The sequence below is a fragment of the Scyliorhinus torazame genome, chromosome 2 (assembly GCF_047496885.1).
Source record: "Scyliorhinus torazame isolate Kashiwa2021f chromosome 2, sScyTor2.1, whole genome shotgun sequence".
NCBI classification, from domain to species: Eukaryota; Metazoa; Chordata; class Chondrichthyes; order Carcharhiniformes; family Scyliorhinidae; genus Scyliorhinus; species Scyliorhinus torazame.
Window position 1 is genome coordinate 99782763 of NC_092708.1, and position 15245 is coordinate 99798007.

General features: G+C 45.7%; 1 protein-coding gene across 4 annotated transcripts in view; it reads right to left on the minus strand.

The window, feature by feature from the left end:
- tanc1a (tetratricopeptide repeat, ankyrin repeat and coiled-coil containing 1a) overlaps positions 1–15245 on the minus strand; it is a 271496-nt gene that overhangs the window by 196909 nt on the left and 59342 nt on the right. For all 4 annotated transcript variants that reach the window (XM_072474765.1, XM_072474748.1, XM_072474757.1 and 1 more), the window contains exon 2: positions 717–807. In XM_072474765.1, coding sequence (XP_072330866.1) covers positions 717–777 — 61 coding nt within the window. In that variant the 5' untranslated portion in view covers positions 778–807. The remainder of the gene's footprint in view (positions 1–716; positions 808–15245) is intronic.

Here is a 15245-nt window from a genome sequence, read left to right on the forward strand (position 1 = left end):
GCTCTCCTGGATTGGCTTTGATTACCTGAGAGGGTTGGAGAGGAGTTTTCCAAACTTTTCCTATTCATTATTGCTGGGTTTTCGGCAACTCCTAGGATGTTATATACCTGAAGTGCTTTTGGAAGGTTCTAGTCATGGTGTCTCAGGGGTCTATTGGACCATTCTTTTGTGGGCCAAGACCAGACGAGTTCTGGCCATACAAAACTAAAGCATATTAATTTCCACCGACACTTGGATAGATCACACAATGCCTTTTATGCTTAGGCACAAAAGATGCACCCATTTTTTACCTGAAAATTGTCAAATTTTATGAGGCCTTACAACTGGCCGAAGACTCAGGTTTGCCTTTTAAAGCAATGTTTTGCCCTTTTCAAACAGGAATATTGCATAGCCAAAGGCCTGACTCAAAAATGCATCATGTGGACCTTGAGCATTAATAGAGTTGGCATGGGACCCCCACAAAAAAAACTGCTGGCTACTATTTTTCAGGCAGCTGGAAGTTGAAAATTTCCAATGCAAGCATTTGTATTAACTGTGTATTACTATAACTGTAAATTATTTGTAAACAAGTTAGATCCACTATTGTGCTAATAATGTTTTTTCACTTGGCAGTGTATTTGAGCAGGAAGTAGATTTAAAATTGTTTTTTTTCTCCCATGTCCTATTTAAAACATCACAAAGTTTGTTTTACAAAGTAAAACATTCTCATTACATACCAAAGTCTTTCTTGCTCCCTTTTCCACCTTCGCGACTTTTCTTCAGTACGGCTTTGAACATTGTACAAGCTGTCAGAACTTCCTCCTTTGTCTGTAATAGTAAATAAAATATTACCTGCACAGGAATCACAATTTGATGTTCTAATATTCTTTAACACTTGCTGAAAACAACTGAGATACCATGTGAAATTAACTCTTGAAAAATTCAGTACTTAGTTATTTCAGAAATCTCATTTTAAAAGTCAAAAATCCTGTATTATTTAAGGACATTGGAAACTTCAGAGTCGTGAACACAGCCCAATCCATCACACCAACCTGCCTCCCATCCACTGACTCCATCTACACCTCCCGCTGCCTGGGGAAAGCGGGCAGCATAATCAAAGATCCCTCCCACCCGGCTGACTCACTCTTCCAACTTCTTCCATCGGGCAGGAGATACAGAAGTCTGAGAACACGCACAAACAGACCCCAAAACAGCATCTTCTCCGCTGTTAGCAGACTCCAAAACGAACCTCTTATGGACTGACCTCATTAATACTACACCCCTGTAAGCTTCACCCAATGCCGGTGTTTATGTAGTTACATTGTATACCTTGTGTTGCCTTATTTTGTATTTATGTACTTAATGATCTGTTGAGTTGTTCGCAGAAAAATACTTTTCACTGTACCTCGGTACATGTGACAATAAACCAAACTAATCCAATCCAATCCAAGAGGAGGAATTGGCCATTCAGCTCCTTGAGCTTAATCCAGCATTCAATTAGATCATGGCTGATCTTCTACCACAATGCCATTTCCCACACTATCCCTTTCTCCCTTGATGTCCTTACCTTACTAGCTAGAAATCCATTAATCTGAGCCTTGAACATATTTAGTGACCAAAGCTCCACCACTCTCATGGGCAGAGAATTTCCCACTCATTGTTGTAAGAAATTCCTCCTTATCTCAGTCCAAAGTGGTCATCCCCTTAGTCTGAGATTGTGTCCCCTGGTTCTAGATCACCCCAGCTATAGGAAACATCGTTGGTGATGTGCACACCTCGGAATTCAAAGCTGTCAACCATCTCCACGTCGACCCCGTTGATGCAGACAGGGGTGTACAGTACTTTGCTTCCTGAAGTCAATGACCTGCTCCTTGGATTTGCTGGCATTGAGGGATAGATAGTTGCCGTTACACCACTACACTAGGTTCTCTTATAGCCCTCCTGTATTCTGACTCGTCGTTGTTCGAGATCCAATCCACTATGGTCGTGAAGTCAGCAAACTCGTAGATGGAGTTGGAACCAAATTTTGCCATGCAGTCGTGTGTATATAGGAAGTATACAGCCTTGTGGGGTCCCGGTATGGAGGACTGTCATGGAGGAGGTGTTGTTTATTCTTACTGATTGTGGTCTGTCGGTCAGAAAGTCGAGGATCCAGTTGCAGAATAAAGGTGCCATGTCCTAGGTTTTGGACCTTGGCTCGGATTATGGTGTTGAAAGCAGAGCTGTAGTCAATAAATAGGGGTCTAATGTTGGAGTCCTTGTTGGCGAGATGCTCCAGGGATGAGTGTAGGGCCAGGGAGATGGCATCTGCTGTGGACCGGTCGTAGCGGTATGCGAATTGCAGTGGATCTAGGCATCCTGGGAGTATTGAGTTGATGTGCTTCATGACCAACCTCTCAAAGAACTTCATTATGATTGATGTCAGGGCCACCGGACGGCAGTCACTGAGGCACATTGCCTGGTTCTTCTTTGATGGTCTTCTTGACGCAGGTGGGTACCTCAGAGCGGAGTAGGGACAGGTTGAAGATGATAAACTCATTTTCCTAAACACTAAATAACATAGGCCCAGTCTCTTCACAGGGATAGATCTGGTGAAATTTCATCACACTCCCTCTATGGCAAAGAGGGTAAAGAATACCAGTGTACACAATATTCTAGGTGCAGCTGGACCAAGGTTCTGTACAATTGCAGCAAGATATCTCTAAATACCACAAAAAGGTATCCCCACTCCACCCAGTCGAATGCCTTCTACACGTCCAATGTACAATGATCTCTGGAACCGGCCTGGCCGCAGGGATAAGTACCACATTCGAAGACAACCGCTGCCCCTCCAGAAACCCGGTATGATTCTCCCCTACTACCTCCGGGAGGCAAGGTTCCAACCTGAATGCCAATACCTTGGCCAGTAAATTGGTATCCACGTTTAACAGGGAGATCAGACAATACGACATACAGTCTGTAGGGTCCTTGCCCTTCTTCAGGAGCAGCTAGATGGACGCCTGCCCCAGTGTCCCTGGAAGGATGCCACGTGCAACGGACCCAACTAATTCGAAAACTTCTTATAAAATTCCAGCAGCAAGCCATCCTCCCCCGGTGCCTTCCCCGCCTGCATACGTTTTAACACTGCCCGAGTACCCTCCAGGCACATTGGCTCCTCCAGCTCCTCCCGCAACTCGCCCCCCACCTTCTGAAACTCCAGACCCCCCAGAAACTCTGCAACCCCCACAGTCATCATCCGGCAGCTCCGACGTATACAATCTCTCAAAGAAGGCCCTAAACACTCCATTTACCTTCTCCAAGCAGAGGCCATCTTACCTTTCAAATCCCTAACCTGAACAATCTCCCTAACTGCTTCATGCTGCCTCAATTGGTGCACCAAGAGACGACTGGCCTTCTCCCTATACTCCTACACTGCCCCTTTCGCCTGCCTCAATTGCCACATCGCCCATCCGTGGACAGTAAGTCAAACTGCATTTGCAGTTTATTTTTCCGACAAGCCAAAAGCTCCGGAATCGGGTCTCTCGTATACCTATAATCTACCGTAGAATTTCATCCATCTCTGTCTCTCCTCCCTCGCCTCCACGTCATGTACCTTAACACCATGATCTCTCCCCTGTTCACCACTTTCAACGCCACCTACAAAATAGAGGGTGAAATCTCCCCATTATCATTCTTTTCCACATATTCCCGTAAGGCCCTCGAAATCCTGAACAAAACTCCAAGTCCGATAGCAATCCCAACACCAAGTCCACCAATGTGGGGCATGGTCAGAAATAACCACCGCTGTGCACCTCACCACCTACCGGGCCCTACTATCAAAGCCTGAATGAAACACTTGGCTGACCCAGGCTTTCCAGAGCCTAGTCTAATCCCATTCCCGTATGTGAATGTCTTGTAAAAACACCACATTGGCTCTCAGGCTCTTTAAACGAGCAAAACCCCTCGCCCTCTTTACTGGTCCCCCAGACCACACATGTTCCAGTGACTAACTTTGTCGGGGCCCCTCACCCCCGAGTCAGCCATTACCGCCATAATGCATTATATCTTCACCACAAATTCCTAGTTCTCAGTCCCACCTACCCAAACCAACTGGTGAGACAAAGAATGCCCCCTGGTCACTGCTAGCTCCCTGCTTCCACCCACCCCACCAAAGCCAATAGACTGCCTACCGCCTCAGCTAACCCTCTCCCCTCCTCCCAAAGACTCTAGACTCAAGTCTCACCCAACAAGTAGCATTAACTATCATAGATAGCTCTTAATACTAGCAAGGTGTCGCTCGTTTCTCAACCCCCCCCCCACACCAAAGGTCCTGCCCAAAAACAACTAGAACAAAGGCCGACAACCCCATCCCCCAGGCCCATAATCCTTACTCCTATGTCTCAATCCCAGCATACCCACCACGCTTCGCTTTCCCTCCAATTACCATATCAACTCTCCCCCCCCCTCCCCCACTCTACTATCCTCCATGACCCTAGTCTCCAGGAAAAGAATCCCACACCATCCTCCAAAAGAAAAAGACCTAAAACATAACACTATATTGCAATACTTAGTCACCCCAACCCAACTCACACATACAGTAAAATCAAACCAACCCTCCTCAAACCAGTCCCAGTCCTTTGCCCTTGATGAAGGCTTCAGCCAGCTTCGGAGTGTTGAAATAATGATCCCTCGAGTCCAGCGTAACTCTCATCCTCACTGGCAACGCTACCCTAACCATGCAACCTTATTGTACAGCATCACGTTCACCTTATTAAAAGGTAGTCTGTCGCTTCGCCAGTTCGGTACCAATGTCCTGGCATGAACATACCATCTGCCTGTCCCTATCGATGTTCCATTTCTTCTTGGCCCACTCCAGGACACGCTCCTTCCTCTGGCAGCTATGAAATTGAACGATCACCGCCCGCGGTAGCTTGTCCAGCTGCAGCTTCTGCCGCAAGGCCCAATGCACCCGGAGCAGCAAACACTTCATCCTCACTCACTGATCTCTTGGTCTTGGGACCTCCGTGCTATCCGGCAAGCTCACCACTGAGGTTCAGTTGCCTCGACCTGTTCTCCAGATCCTCCGCTTTGGCCTTCAGGCCCTTATTCCTATCTGACATGAGCAGCATCTCAGCTTCCAACGAGGCAAACTGATACCTCAACAAGGACTCCATACCCTTCAGCATCTCCCGTTGTTACTTTGGCAGTTGTGCCCAGCTGCTCCCGTATCAGGCCCACTGCCCCCTCGATAGTGGCTTCAAATGACTTTTTAAATTTCCTTTCCTTGTCGCTCAAATTGGCCATCCATCTGCCTGCCAAACGTCTTCAATGCCTGCGCCATAACCACAGCCAATGTTACTAGTGTGATGGGTGCGGCCTTCTTCACCGCCATTTCTTCCCCCAGATTCCTTTGTCGGGCTCCCAGCCAGGGGTTTCTCTCTCGCAGCCTTTTTCGACAAGGCTTTTGACATTCCTCAGTAAAAACTTAGCCCAACTTCACACCAATCTACTGGGTTCGAACACAAATTCCCCCCAAAACCGGGCAAAAAGGATCAAAGTACATGGACCTTGGCAGAAGAACTTTTTGTGCAACCTGCCGTCACCGGTAGTTCCTATTTCTTGTATCTTTACTCACATCAAATCCTCTTGCAATAAAGACCAACATACCATCTGCATTTCTAATTACTTGCTCTGCATACATGCTAGCTTTCAGTGAATCAACAAGGACACCAATTTTCATTTAGGCAACGATACTTGTCAATCTCTCAACATTTAAAATATTTCTATTCATCCTGCCAAAGAAGATAATTTCACATTTTTCCATATTAGACTTCGGCAATGTTCTTGCCCACTCACCTAGCCGGTCTAAATACCCATGAAGCCTCTTTCCATCCTCTTCACAACTCAACATTCCCACCCAGTTTTGTGTCATCGGCAAACTTGAAAATATTACATTTGGTCCCCACATCCAAATCATTGATAGTGAATAGCTACGGCCCAATCACTGACTCTTGGGTTACCCCACTAGTCACAGCCTCCAAGGCAAGAATGACCCAATTATTCCTGTTGGGTAACAAATTCTCAATCCGTGCTAGTATGTTATCATGCACTTTAACCAACTGCTTGTGGAATGATTGAAAGCCTTCTGAAAATCCAAATACACCACATCCAATAGTTCACTGTACCTATTCTGCAAGTTACATCGTCAAAAGACTCATCCATGATGACTACCCAATCCTACCATTATTTTCCAAGTCTACAGTTATCACATCCATTATAGATTCTAGCATTTTCCTACTACTGATATCAGGATATGAGGTCTGTAGTTCTCCGTTTCCACTTTCCCTCCTTTCTTAAATAGAGGAGATGCATTTGCTGCTTCCAAGCTGCAGGAACCTTTCCAGAGTGTAAATGATTTTGGAAGTTGACCACCAATGCATCCAGAGTTACAGAATTGTTACAGCGCAGAAGACGGCCATTCAGTCCATCGTGTCTGCACCAGCTCTTCAAATGAGCAATTCACTTAATGCCATCCTCCACCTTCTCCCTGTAACCGTGCACATTATTACTTTTAAGATAACCGTCAAATTCCCTTGTCAATGCGTCAATTGAATCTGCCCCCATCACAAACTCAGGCACTGCATTCCAGAACTTAACCAATCTCTGCGCAAATTTTTTTTTTTCTCTTCTTGTTTTTACTTCTTTTTGCCAAAATCTTTAAACTGTGATCATTTGTTCCTTTCAAGAGTGGGAGCGGTTTATCCCTTTCTATCTTAACAGATCCCTCATGATTTAAATACCTCTATCAAATCTCTCCTCAGCCTGCTCAACTCCATGGAACACAGTTCCATCTTCTCCAATCTAGCTTTATAAAACAAGTTCACTATTTTCATGAATCTTTTCTGCACTCTCTCCAATGTCTTCACATCCTTCCTAAGTGGGGTGTCCAGAACTGGACACTACTCCAGCTGAGGCCAAACTATTGCCTTATACAAGTTCAATATAATCGCCTTGCTCTTGTACTCTTCTGCTCCTATTAATAAAGCCTAGAATACTGTACATTTTATTAACTCAAATACTTGAGAGCAATGTTCCAAACTGTTGGATGGATGCCTGTGCTAAAGCTGAAATTTGGCAACAGCACAACTAGTCCTGTAACAGAAGTATTCAGCACTGATGTGCTCAGGGTCCATAGCCTTTGCTGTATCCAGTAGCTCTACAGGTACCCATTTCAACATTGGAATGTAGATCATCAGGTCCAGGGGAATTACGAAATTTCAGTTCCATTAATTTCTCCAGTGCTACTTTTTTTAAAAACTCATACTAACTTCTTTCAGTTCCTCATTCCTGCTGGTCTCTCGAGTCTAGTATTTCTGGGAGGTTTTTTATGTTTTCATCCGTGAAGACAGATGCAGGGTGTTTGTTTACTTTCTCTGCCATGTCCTTATTCCATTCTAAATTTCTCTGCCTGTAATGGGCCCACATTTGTCTTGGCTAATTTTTTTCTTTTTACATACCTAGAGAAGCTTTTACACTTTTCTAAACTGAAGTGTTCCTCGACTGGAAGGAAACATTTCTGCCTGGCGATTGTCGTGCGATGTCCATTCATCCATTGTCACAGCGTCTGCATGTCTCACCAATATACCACGCCTCGGGACAGCCTTTCCTGCAGCATACGAGGTAGACAACGTTGACCAAGTCGCACGAGTATGTGCCGCATACCTGGTAGTGTTCTCACGTGTAATGGTGATACCCATGTCGATGATCTGGCACGCCTTGCAGCAGTTGCCATGGCAGGGTTGTGTGGTGTCAAGGTCGCTAGTCTCCTGAAGACTGGGTAGTTTGCTGCAAACAATGGTCTGTTTGAGGTTGCACGGCTGTTTGAAGGCAAGTAGTAGGGGTGTGGGGATGTCCAGTGATAATACCACTGCATCACCACCTCCCCTACTTGAATTCCAAATACCTTGCTGTTTTACCATTTAATAGAATGATGTTTGGCATAATGGCTGCTTGCCTTCCTGGTACTTGTACCTACAGCAGCAACCACTTTTGGAAGAGTTTCAAATTTATAGCCTGGTTATTAATAGTACAAGCTAGCTTCATTTTATTGCATGCATAGAGAATGAGGAAGCCAGTTACACAGTTGAAAAGCAAACGGTTATTGCCAAATGCAATTAACGGAATATAATTTTATATTCAGTTTTATAATTTTTGTTTCAAAAGTCTTCAGAATGCTTGTGACACAACCCATGTTCTCTGTAAGCTGGTTTGCCACATAGCAACCCAAAAGAAACTGCACAGCCCATGCAGAAGTCAGCTCCATTAAGTTACAGCCGCACAAAAAGATTTGTGGCCACACATTTGAAAAACATGAGAACGTTACGCCCAACAGCAGTAAAAATATAAAAGAGGTGAGGATGTGCTCCCATCACTGGGTTGGAGATTATGACGGCAATGCACCACTTTCAATACTGCTCTAACCCATGAAACATTTGTTTAGTCTTTTCACCAACTGTTTATTCATACTACATTTCCATCTACACCAAATGCATGAATTTTTGAATGACCCTCAACAAATACCTTCTTAAATTACAATGCTTCCACTTCATCTATGCAGACATTTAAAACAAGCATAAATTGCCTTTAGCAAATCAATGCTAGTCACCCTTTGTTATCCATACATGCATAATTAGATCTAGTATTATGGATTTAAACTATGGGCATAACTGACTGGACGAAATAGACCAACTGGTCTATAGTCAACGATATCTCTCAATTACAGTATTTTGCATGGTGTATTGTGGTGTATTAAGGACTCTAATTTCAATGTTCTTGGGTGTGGAGAGGGGATACACTGAAACTGGTTTTTTTTTATACTTGCATGGTTCTTTATGTTGTTGAGCTTGGAAATTAACTTTTAACAGTCTTAATTCAATCAAATATTCAGTCGCGAGAAATACAGGGTGAGCGATTTAACAGTCGCATCGCGCCTCGCAAGTATCCGTGCGAGCCGTTTGATCACGGGAGCGGCCTAAATTACCACGCCAAGCACCAAGTGATGGCTGATTGAAGCGACATGCTCCCATTGATGCATCTCAATGCAAACTCCCTCTGTTTAAGAAGGGTAGCAAGGATAATCCCGGGAACTACAGGCCGGTGAGCCTTACTTCAGTGGTAGGGAAATTACTGGAGAGAATTCTTCGAGACAGGATCTACTCCCATTTGGAAGCAAATGGACGTATTAGTGAGAGGCAGCACGGTTTTGTGAAGGGGAGGTCGTGTCTCACTAACTTGATAGAGTTTTCGAGGAGGTCACTAAGATGATTGATGCAGGTAGGGCAGTAGATGTTGTCTATATGGACTTCAGTAAGACCTTTGACAAGGTCCCTCATGGTAGACTAGTACAAAAGGTGAAGTCACACGGGATCAGGGGTGAACTGGCAAGGTGGATACAGAACTGGCTAGGCCATAGAAGGCAGAGGGTAGCAATGGAGGGATGCTTTTCTAATTGGAGGGCTGTGACCAGTGGTGTTCCACAGGGATCAGTGCTGGGACCTTTGCTCTTTGTAGTATATATAAATGATTTGGAGGAAAATGTAACTGGTCTGATTAGTAAGTTTGCAGACGACACAAAGGTTGGTGGAATTGCGGATAGCGATGAGGACTGTCGGAGGATACAGCAGGATTTAGATTGTCTGGAGACTTGGGCGGAGAGATGGCAGATGGAGTTTAATCCGGACAAATGTGAGGTAATGCATTTTGGAAGGGCTAATGCAGGTAGGGAATATACAGTGAATGGTAGAACCCTCAAGAGTATTGAAAGTCAAAGAGATCTAGGAGTACAGGTCCACAGGTCATTGAAAGGGGCAACACAGGTGGAGAAGGTAGTCAAGAAGGCATACTGCATGCTTGCCTTCATTGGCCGGGGCATTGAGTATAAGAATTGGCAAGTCATGTTGCAGCTGTATAGAGCCTTAGTTAGGCCATACTTGGAGTATAGTGTTCAATTCTGGTCGCCACACTACCAGAAGGATGTGGAGGCTTTAGAGAGGGTGCAGAAGAGATTTACCAGAATGTTGCCTGGTATGGAGGGCATAAGCTATGAGGAGCGATTGAATAAACTCGGTTTGTTCTCACTGGAACGAAGGAGGTTGAGGGGCGACCTGATAGAGGTATACAAAATTATGAGGGGCATAGACAGAGTGGATAGTCAGAGGCTTTTCCCCAGGGTAGAGGGGTCAATTACTAGGGGGCATAGGTTTAAGGTGAGAGGGGCAAGGTTTAGAGTAGATGTACGAGGCAAGTTTTTTACGCAGAGGGTAGTGGGTGCCTGGAACTCACTACCGGAGGAGGTAGTGGAAGCAGGGACGATAGGGACATTCAAGGGGCATCTTGACAAATATATGAATAGGATGGGAATAGAAGGATACGGACCCAGGAAGTGTAGAAGATTGTAGTTTAGTCGGGCAGTATGGACGGCACGGGACTGAAGGGCCGAAGGGCCTGTTCCTGTGCTGTTCATTTCTTTGTTCTTTGTTCTTTGACAGATTCCAGAACTCACCTCGATGTGGTGAGACACACTAATGAACACTTGCGTCTAATCTCAATCTCATTAACAAGATGGTCACCGTATCCAACGGCCTCCTCGGATCGAACCTGACCCGATTAGTACTACACTCCTGTATGCTTAATCCAATGCCGGTGTTTAGGTATTTAAGTAGTGTTCCTGGTGTTGCCCTATTATGTGTTTTCTTTTCATGTACTAAATGATCGGAGCTGCACCCATAAAAATACTTTTAATCACTGTACCTCGATACACATGACAATAAACAAACAAATCCAAAAGCGAGAGGTCACAGGTGACAATTACAGCTCCTTTTGAAAAACGTGAAGCTAGCGCTGTGGCTACAGAGGATATTGGAGGTGAGTAGCCATCTCCAGCATTCGGGGGGAGGGGGGGGGGGGAGAAGAGAAAGACTCAATGCCTGCGGGTCCCATGGGCCCCCACCCCCGTAAATGTGTGCCCCAAACACAGGGGGCAACTACGGCTGCTGCCGCTTTTGTCCCCGGTGGGGGTCTGAGGTCCAGGGGCTCCTGTTGTGACGGATATACAGAGCGGGGTCCCCAGCACAACGATCTCAGTGACGCGTGGGGGGGGCGGAGGTGCGCATGGGGTGCAAGGGTCCATGGAAACAAAAATACTTAAAATAAAATAAAGAACTTTGGAAACTTAACAACAATGACTTCTACCATGTTTTGTTTTAAACTACTGCCTCAAAATCAGGCTTGTGCTCTTATTGCGTCCCTCCGCGTTCCCCCTCTTTGCCGGTGTACATGTATATTTAACTCTCATATACCACTGTCTCAGAATCAGAAAAGAATTACAAAAATGTCATCGCATAGAAGGAGGGCATGTGCTCAATGTTACCCCTCTAACTCTCAATTTACTTTTCCTCTGGCACCCTCTTGTTCTTCCTTACTGGCTCTCCTTAGGACTCCCACTCTCCATTCCTTCTTGTGACATCGCTTTGTGGAAAAGTTCTTGGTATGTTTTTTGCTTCAATCTGGATGACAGTATGGCCTGTGATATTGTAAACTTAAAGCTTCTGATTTATTGTCTGAAGTGTTCTGGCAAAAATTTAAATTAAAAGAATTCAGAAACTGGTGAAGTGATCCAGCTCCGAGGCATACATCAATCATTGGAAGGCAATGCCAACACTGTGTCCGGGGTGGAGTGGTTTCAAATGACATAAGAATTGGACTACTTGGTCAGAAGTGTAACACTTCAGCAAAAGGCACCCGAGCTCACCATTTCATAACCGTGCCAACATAGGTAAGCTGTCGGCTGAAGGAAATATGACATAACTCAAACTGTCCCATGAACAAACAGTTCAGCATGACAGCTACCAAAGTTGTTCTGCATGAGCTTCGTGGCAGCTAAGTGGATGACAAAGTCATGATGATAGTCTAACCAGGTATTTTGAGTATTGCAGGGTGGGTGAATCCCAGCTGATTTCTTGAAATCATGCAATATAAACTGGGAGGCTACAAGAGCTCATCAGGTATGAGATCATCAGTTTATGCAGATACTGCAATTGTCAGAGCTTCACTCGATGCCTTTGCACAGTCATCATGAATGGGAAATGGGATGCATGCAAGAGTGTGGAAGCTCATTCCGAAATGGCAGTTCAATAATGCATTCTTCCTTTCATTCCTCCGTTCTCTTACTCTCTGCACTCCCCACCCCCAACCTTTGATTAAGATGGCAAAGCAGTTAGGAGGATGTAGCCTTCGAATGAGCAGAGTGTATAATAGAACTTTATTCATGCAGTTGAGGTTCAAAATTAAGATATAGAACTTTAATATAAAATATACATTTTAGCTTGTTGGCAGAATGTTATCAGAGAAATGTTAGGAGAGAATTTTATGAGAGAATTTTATGAGAGAATTTTGAGAGAAAATTTTATGAAGCACGGAGATTACAGAACATCTGATAGATTCAAGGCTAACTTTTAGAATACATATGTAAATGAACTGATCCAATTAGTTTCTTTTTATATTTTTAGTCAAGGCATTTTACGTATATACATGAAAATATCGGAAGACCAAACATTCACACGAATAGAAATCACCAGCCCACAACATCCCCCAATACCAATGGCCCACCACACCATCCTAATTTTGACCCCTTAGCCCCCCCCACCCCAATGACCCCTCAATCCACCTTGAAGAAATCAATGAACGGTTTCCACCTCCGGGTGAACCCCTCGTCCGGCCTATGTCAAAGCGAACTTGTCCTTCTCCAAACGCAGGAATTCTGCCAGGTCACTCACCCATACCAGCCTTTGGCTGCTCAGAGTCCGCCAGAACAACACAACTCGTCTTCGGGCTATCAGAGAGGCAAAGGCCAATACATCAGCCTCTTCCCCCCCCCCCCCCATCTGGACCTCCGGATCTTCCGACACACCAAATATCATCACCAATGAGACCCCCCCCCCCTCATATGACAGTCCCGCCATCCCTGGAATCAGTCTGGTAAACCTTCGCTGCACTCCCTCGAGAGCAAGAACAACCTTCCTCAGAGAAGGAGACCAAAACTGCACACAATACTCCAGGTGTGACCTCACCAAGGCCCTGTGTAATTGCAACACATCCCTGCTTCTATACGTCTCACCTTCTTTACTGCCTGCTGCACCTGCATGCTTACCTTCAGCGACGGGTGCACAAGGACACCTAGGTCCCGTTGCACACTCCCCCCTCTCAATTTACAACAATCAGATAGCAATCTGCCTTCCTGTTTTTGCTTCCAAAGTGAATAACCTCACACTTATCCAAATCATACTGCATCTGCCATAGATTTGCCCACTCACCCAACCTGTCCAGACCCCACTAGTTACTGCCTGCCAATCTTAAAAGAACCCGTTAATTCCTACTAGTTTCCTCTCTGCCAACCAGTTTTCTATCCACATTATCCGATTATATCCAGCTCTCCGCTTGGCCAGCTCCGCACCCGGGTCCTGGTAAATCCGCAGCTCACTACCCTCCCCGGTACACTTCTTGGTCTGCCTCGCCCACCTCAGAATTTTCTCCTTATCCTCAGAATGTTCTCCTTATCCAAGAACCGATGCAGCTTCACCATCATCGCCCTCGGTGGCTCCAACACCAGCGGCCTCCTCAGTGCCCTGTGCGCTCGATCCACCTTGAGGTGTTGGTTAAAGGCCCCCCTTCCCCTAGCAGCTTCTCCAATATGCTCACCACAAACTGTTGGCCCCCAGCACCTTCCATGCAGTCAGGCATTCCCCACAATCCACACATCCTGCCTCCTGGAGCTGGTCCTCCAGCTTCTCCCTCTGCCTTTTGTGACTGCTCAACACCACCCCCCTCTCTGCCTCCAGCAAGGTCAACCGATTCTCCTGCTCCACCACCAACTCCTCTACCTTTTCGATCACCAGGCCCCGAGCTTCTTGCCTCTGCTGCATCCGTTTGAACACCACCCTGAGCGGCTCCACTACAAAGAACTCCAGGCCAAATTCTCTGCTGCTGGAATTTGCCATGGAGGAATTCCACCAACTGCTCCCTCGACCACTGGGAGGGCAGCGCTACCCATTGCTCTCCGTCATCTTCTACTGTGTCATACCACAAAAAAAAAATTCATGCTCCAGCTTCTTTTCCTTTCCCCCTTGTGAACTGTGCTGCTCTGGGCAAAGTAAGTTGACTATCTACATTTAAATTGTTCGGTGATGGTTGGACCTGACTTTGGTCATTGGTAAGATTTTAGATTCCATTATAAAAGATTGCGGAACACTTGGAAGTGCATGATAAAATAGGACTGAGTCAGCATGGCTTTGTCAAGGGAGGTCATGTCAGACAAATCTGTTAAGAGTTCTTTGAGGAGGTAACAAGGAATTTAGACAAAGGAGAACCAGTGGACATGATCTATTTAGATTTCCAGAAGGACTTTGACATGGTGCCATATAGAAGGCAATGTTAAATAAAGTAAGAGTCCATGGCGTTAAGGGCAAGATACAGGCATGGTTAGAGGATCGGCTGACTGGCAGAAGGCAGAGATTGGGGATAAAGGGTCTTTTTCAGGATGGCAGCCGGTGACTAGTGGTGTGCCTCAGGGGTCAGTGTTGGGACCACAACTTTTCACAATATAAATTCTGGAAGAAACTGAGGGCACTGTTGCCAAGTTTGCAGATGATACAAAGATATGCAGAGGGACAGGTAGCATTTCGATTGCAGAGGGACTGCAAAAGAACTTGGACAGGCCAGGGGAGTGGGCAAAATGGCAGATGTAATACAATGTGGAAAAGTGTGAGATTATGATAGGAAGAATGGAACGCATAAACTATTTTCTTTTTTTTTTAAAGATGTATTTTATTACAAACATGTATCAAAACTGGTTACAGCGAACAAACACCCCGGGAAAATGCTTCCCAACAATCAACTATACAGTCTGTACAGATTTTTCGCCTTTTTCACGCCCCCCTCCCCCCCCCCTCCCCCGCGACGAACAGCCCCTCAAACACGGTCACAGACATACCCCACCTTTCCTCAAACCCCTCTGAAGAGCCTTTATCTTCGCTAATCGCAGGAATTCGTACAGGTCACCCAACCAAGCCGCTACCCCCGGTGACGATGCCGACCGCCACTCCAGCAAAATTCGCCGCCGTGCAATCAGAGGCGAAGGCCACAACATCGGCCGTCCTCCTCTCCATGGGCTCCGCTCCTCTGAAACCCCAAATATCGCCACCAAAGGGTCCGGGGTCCACTTCCTCCTCCAC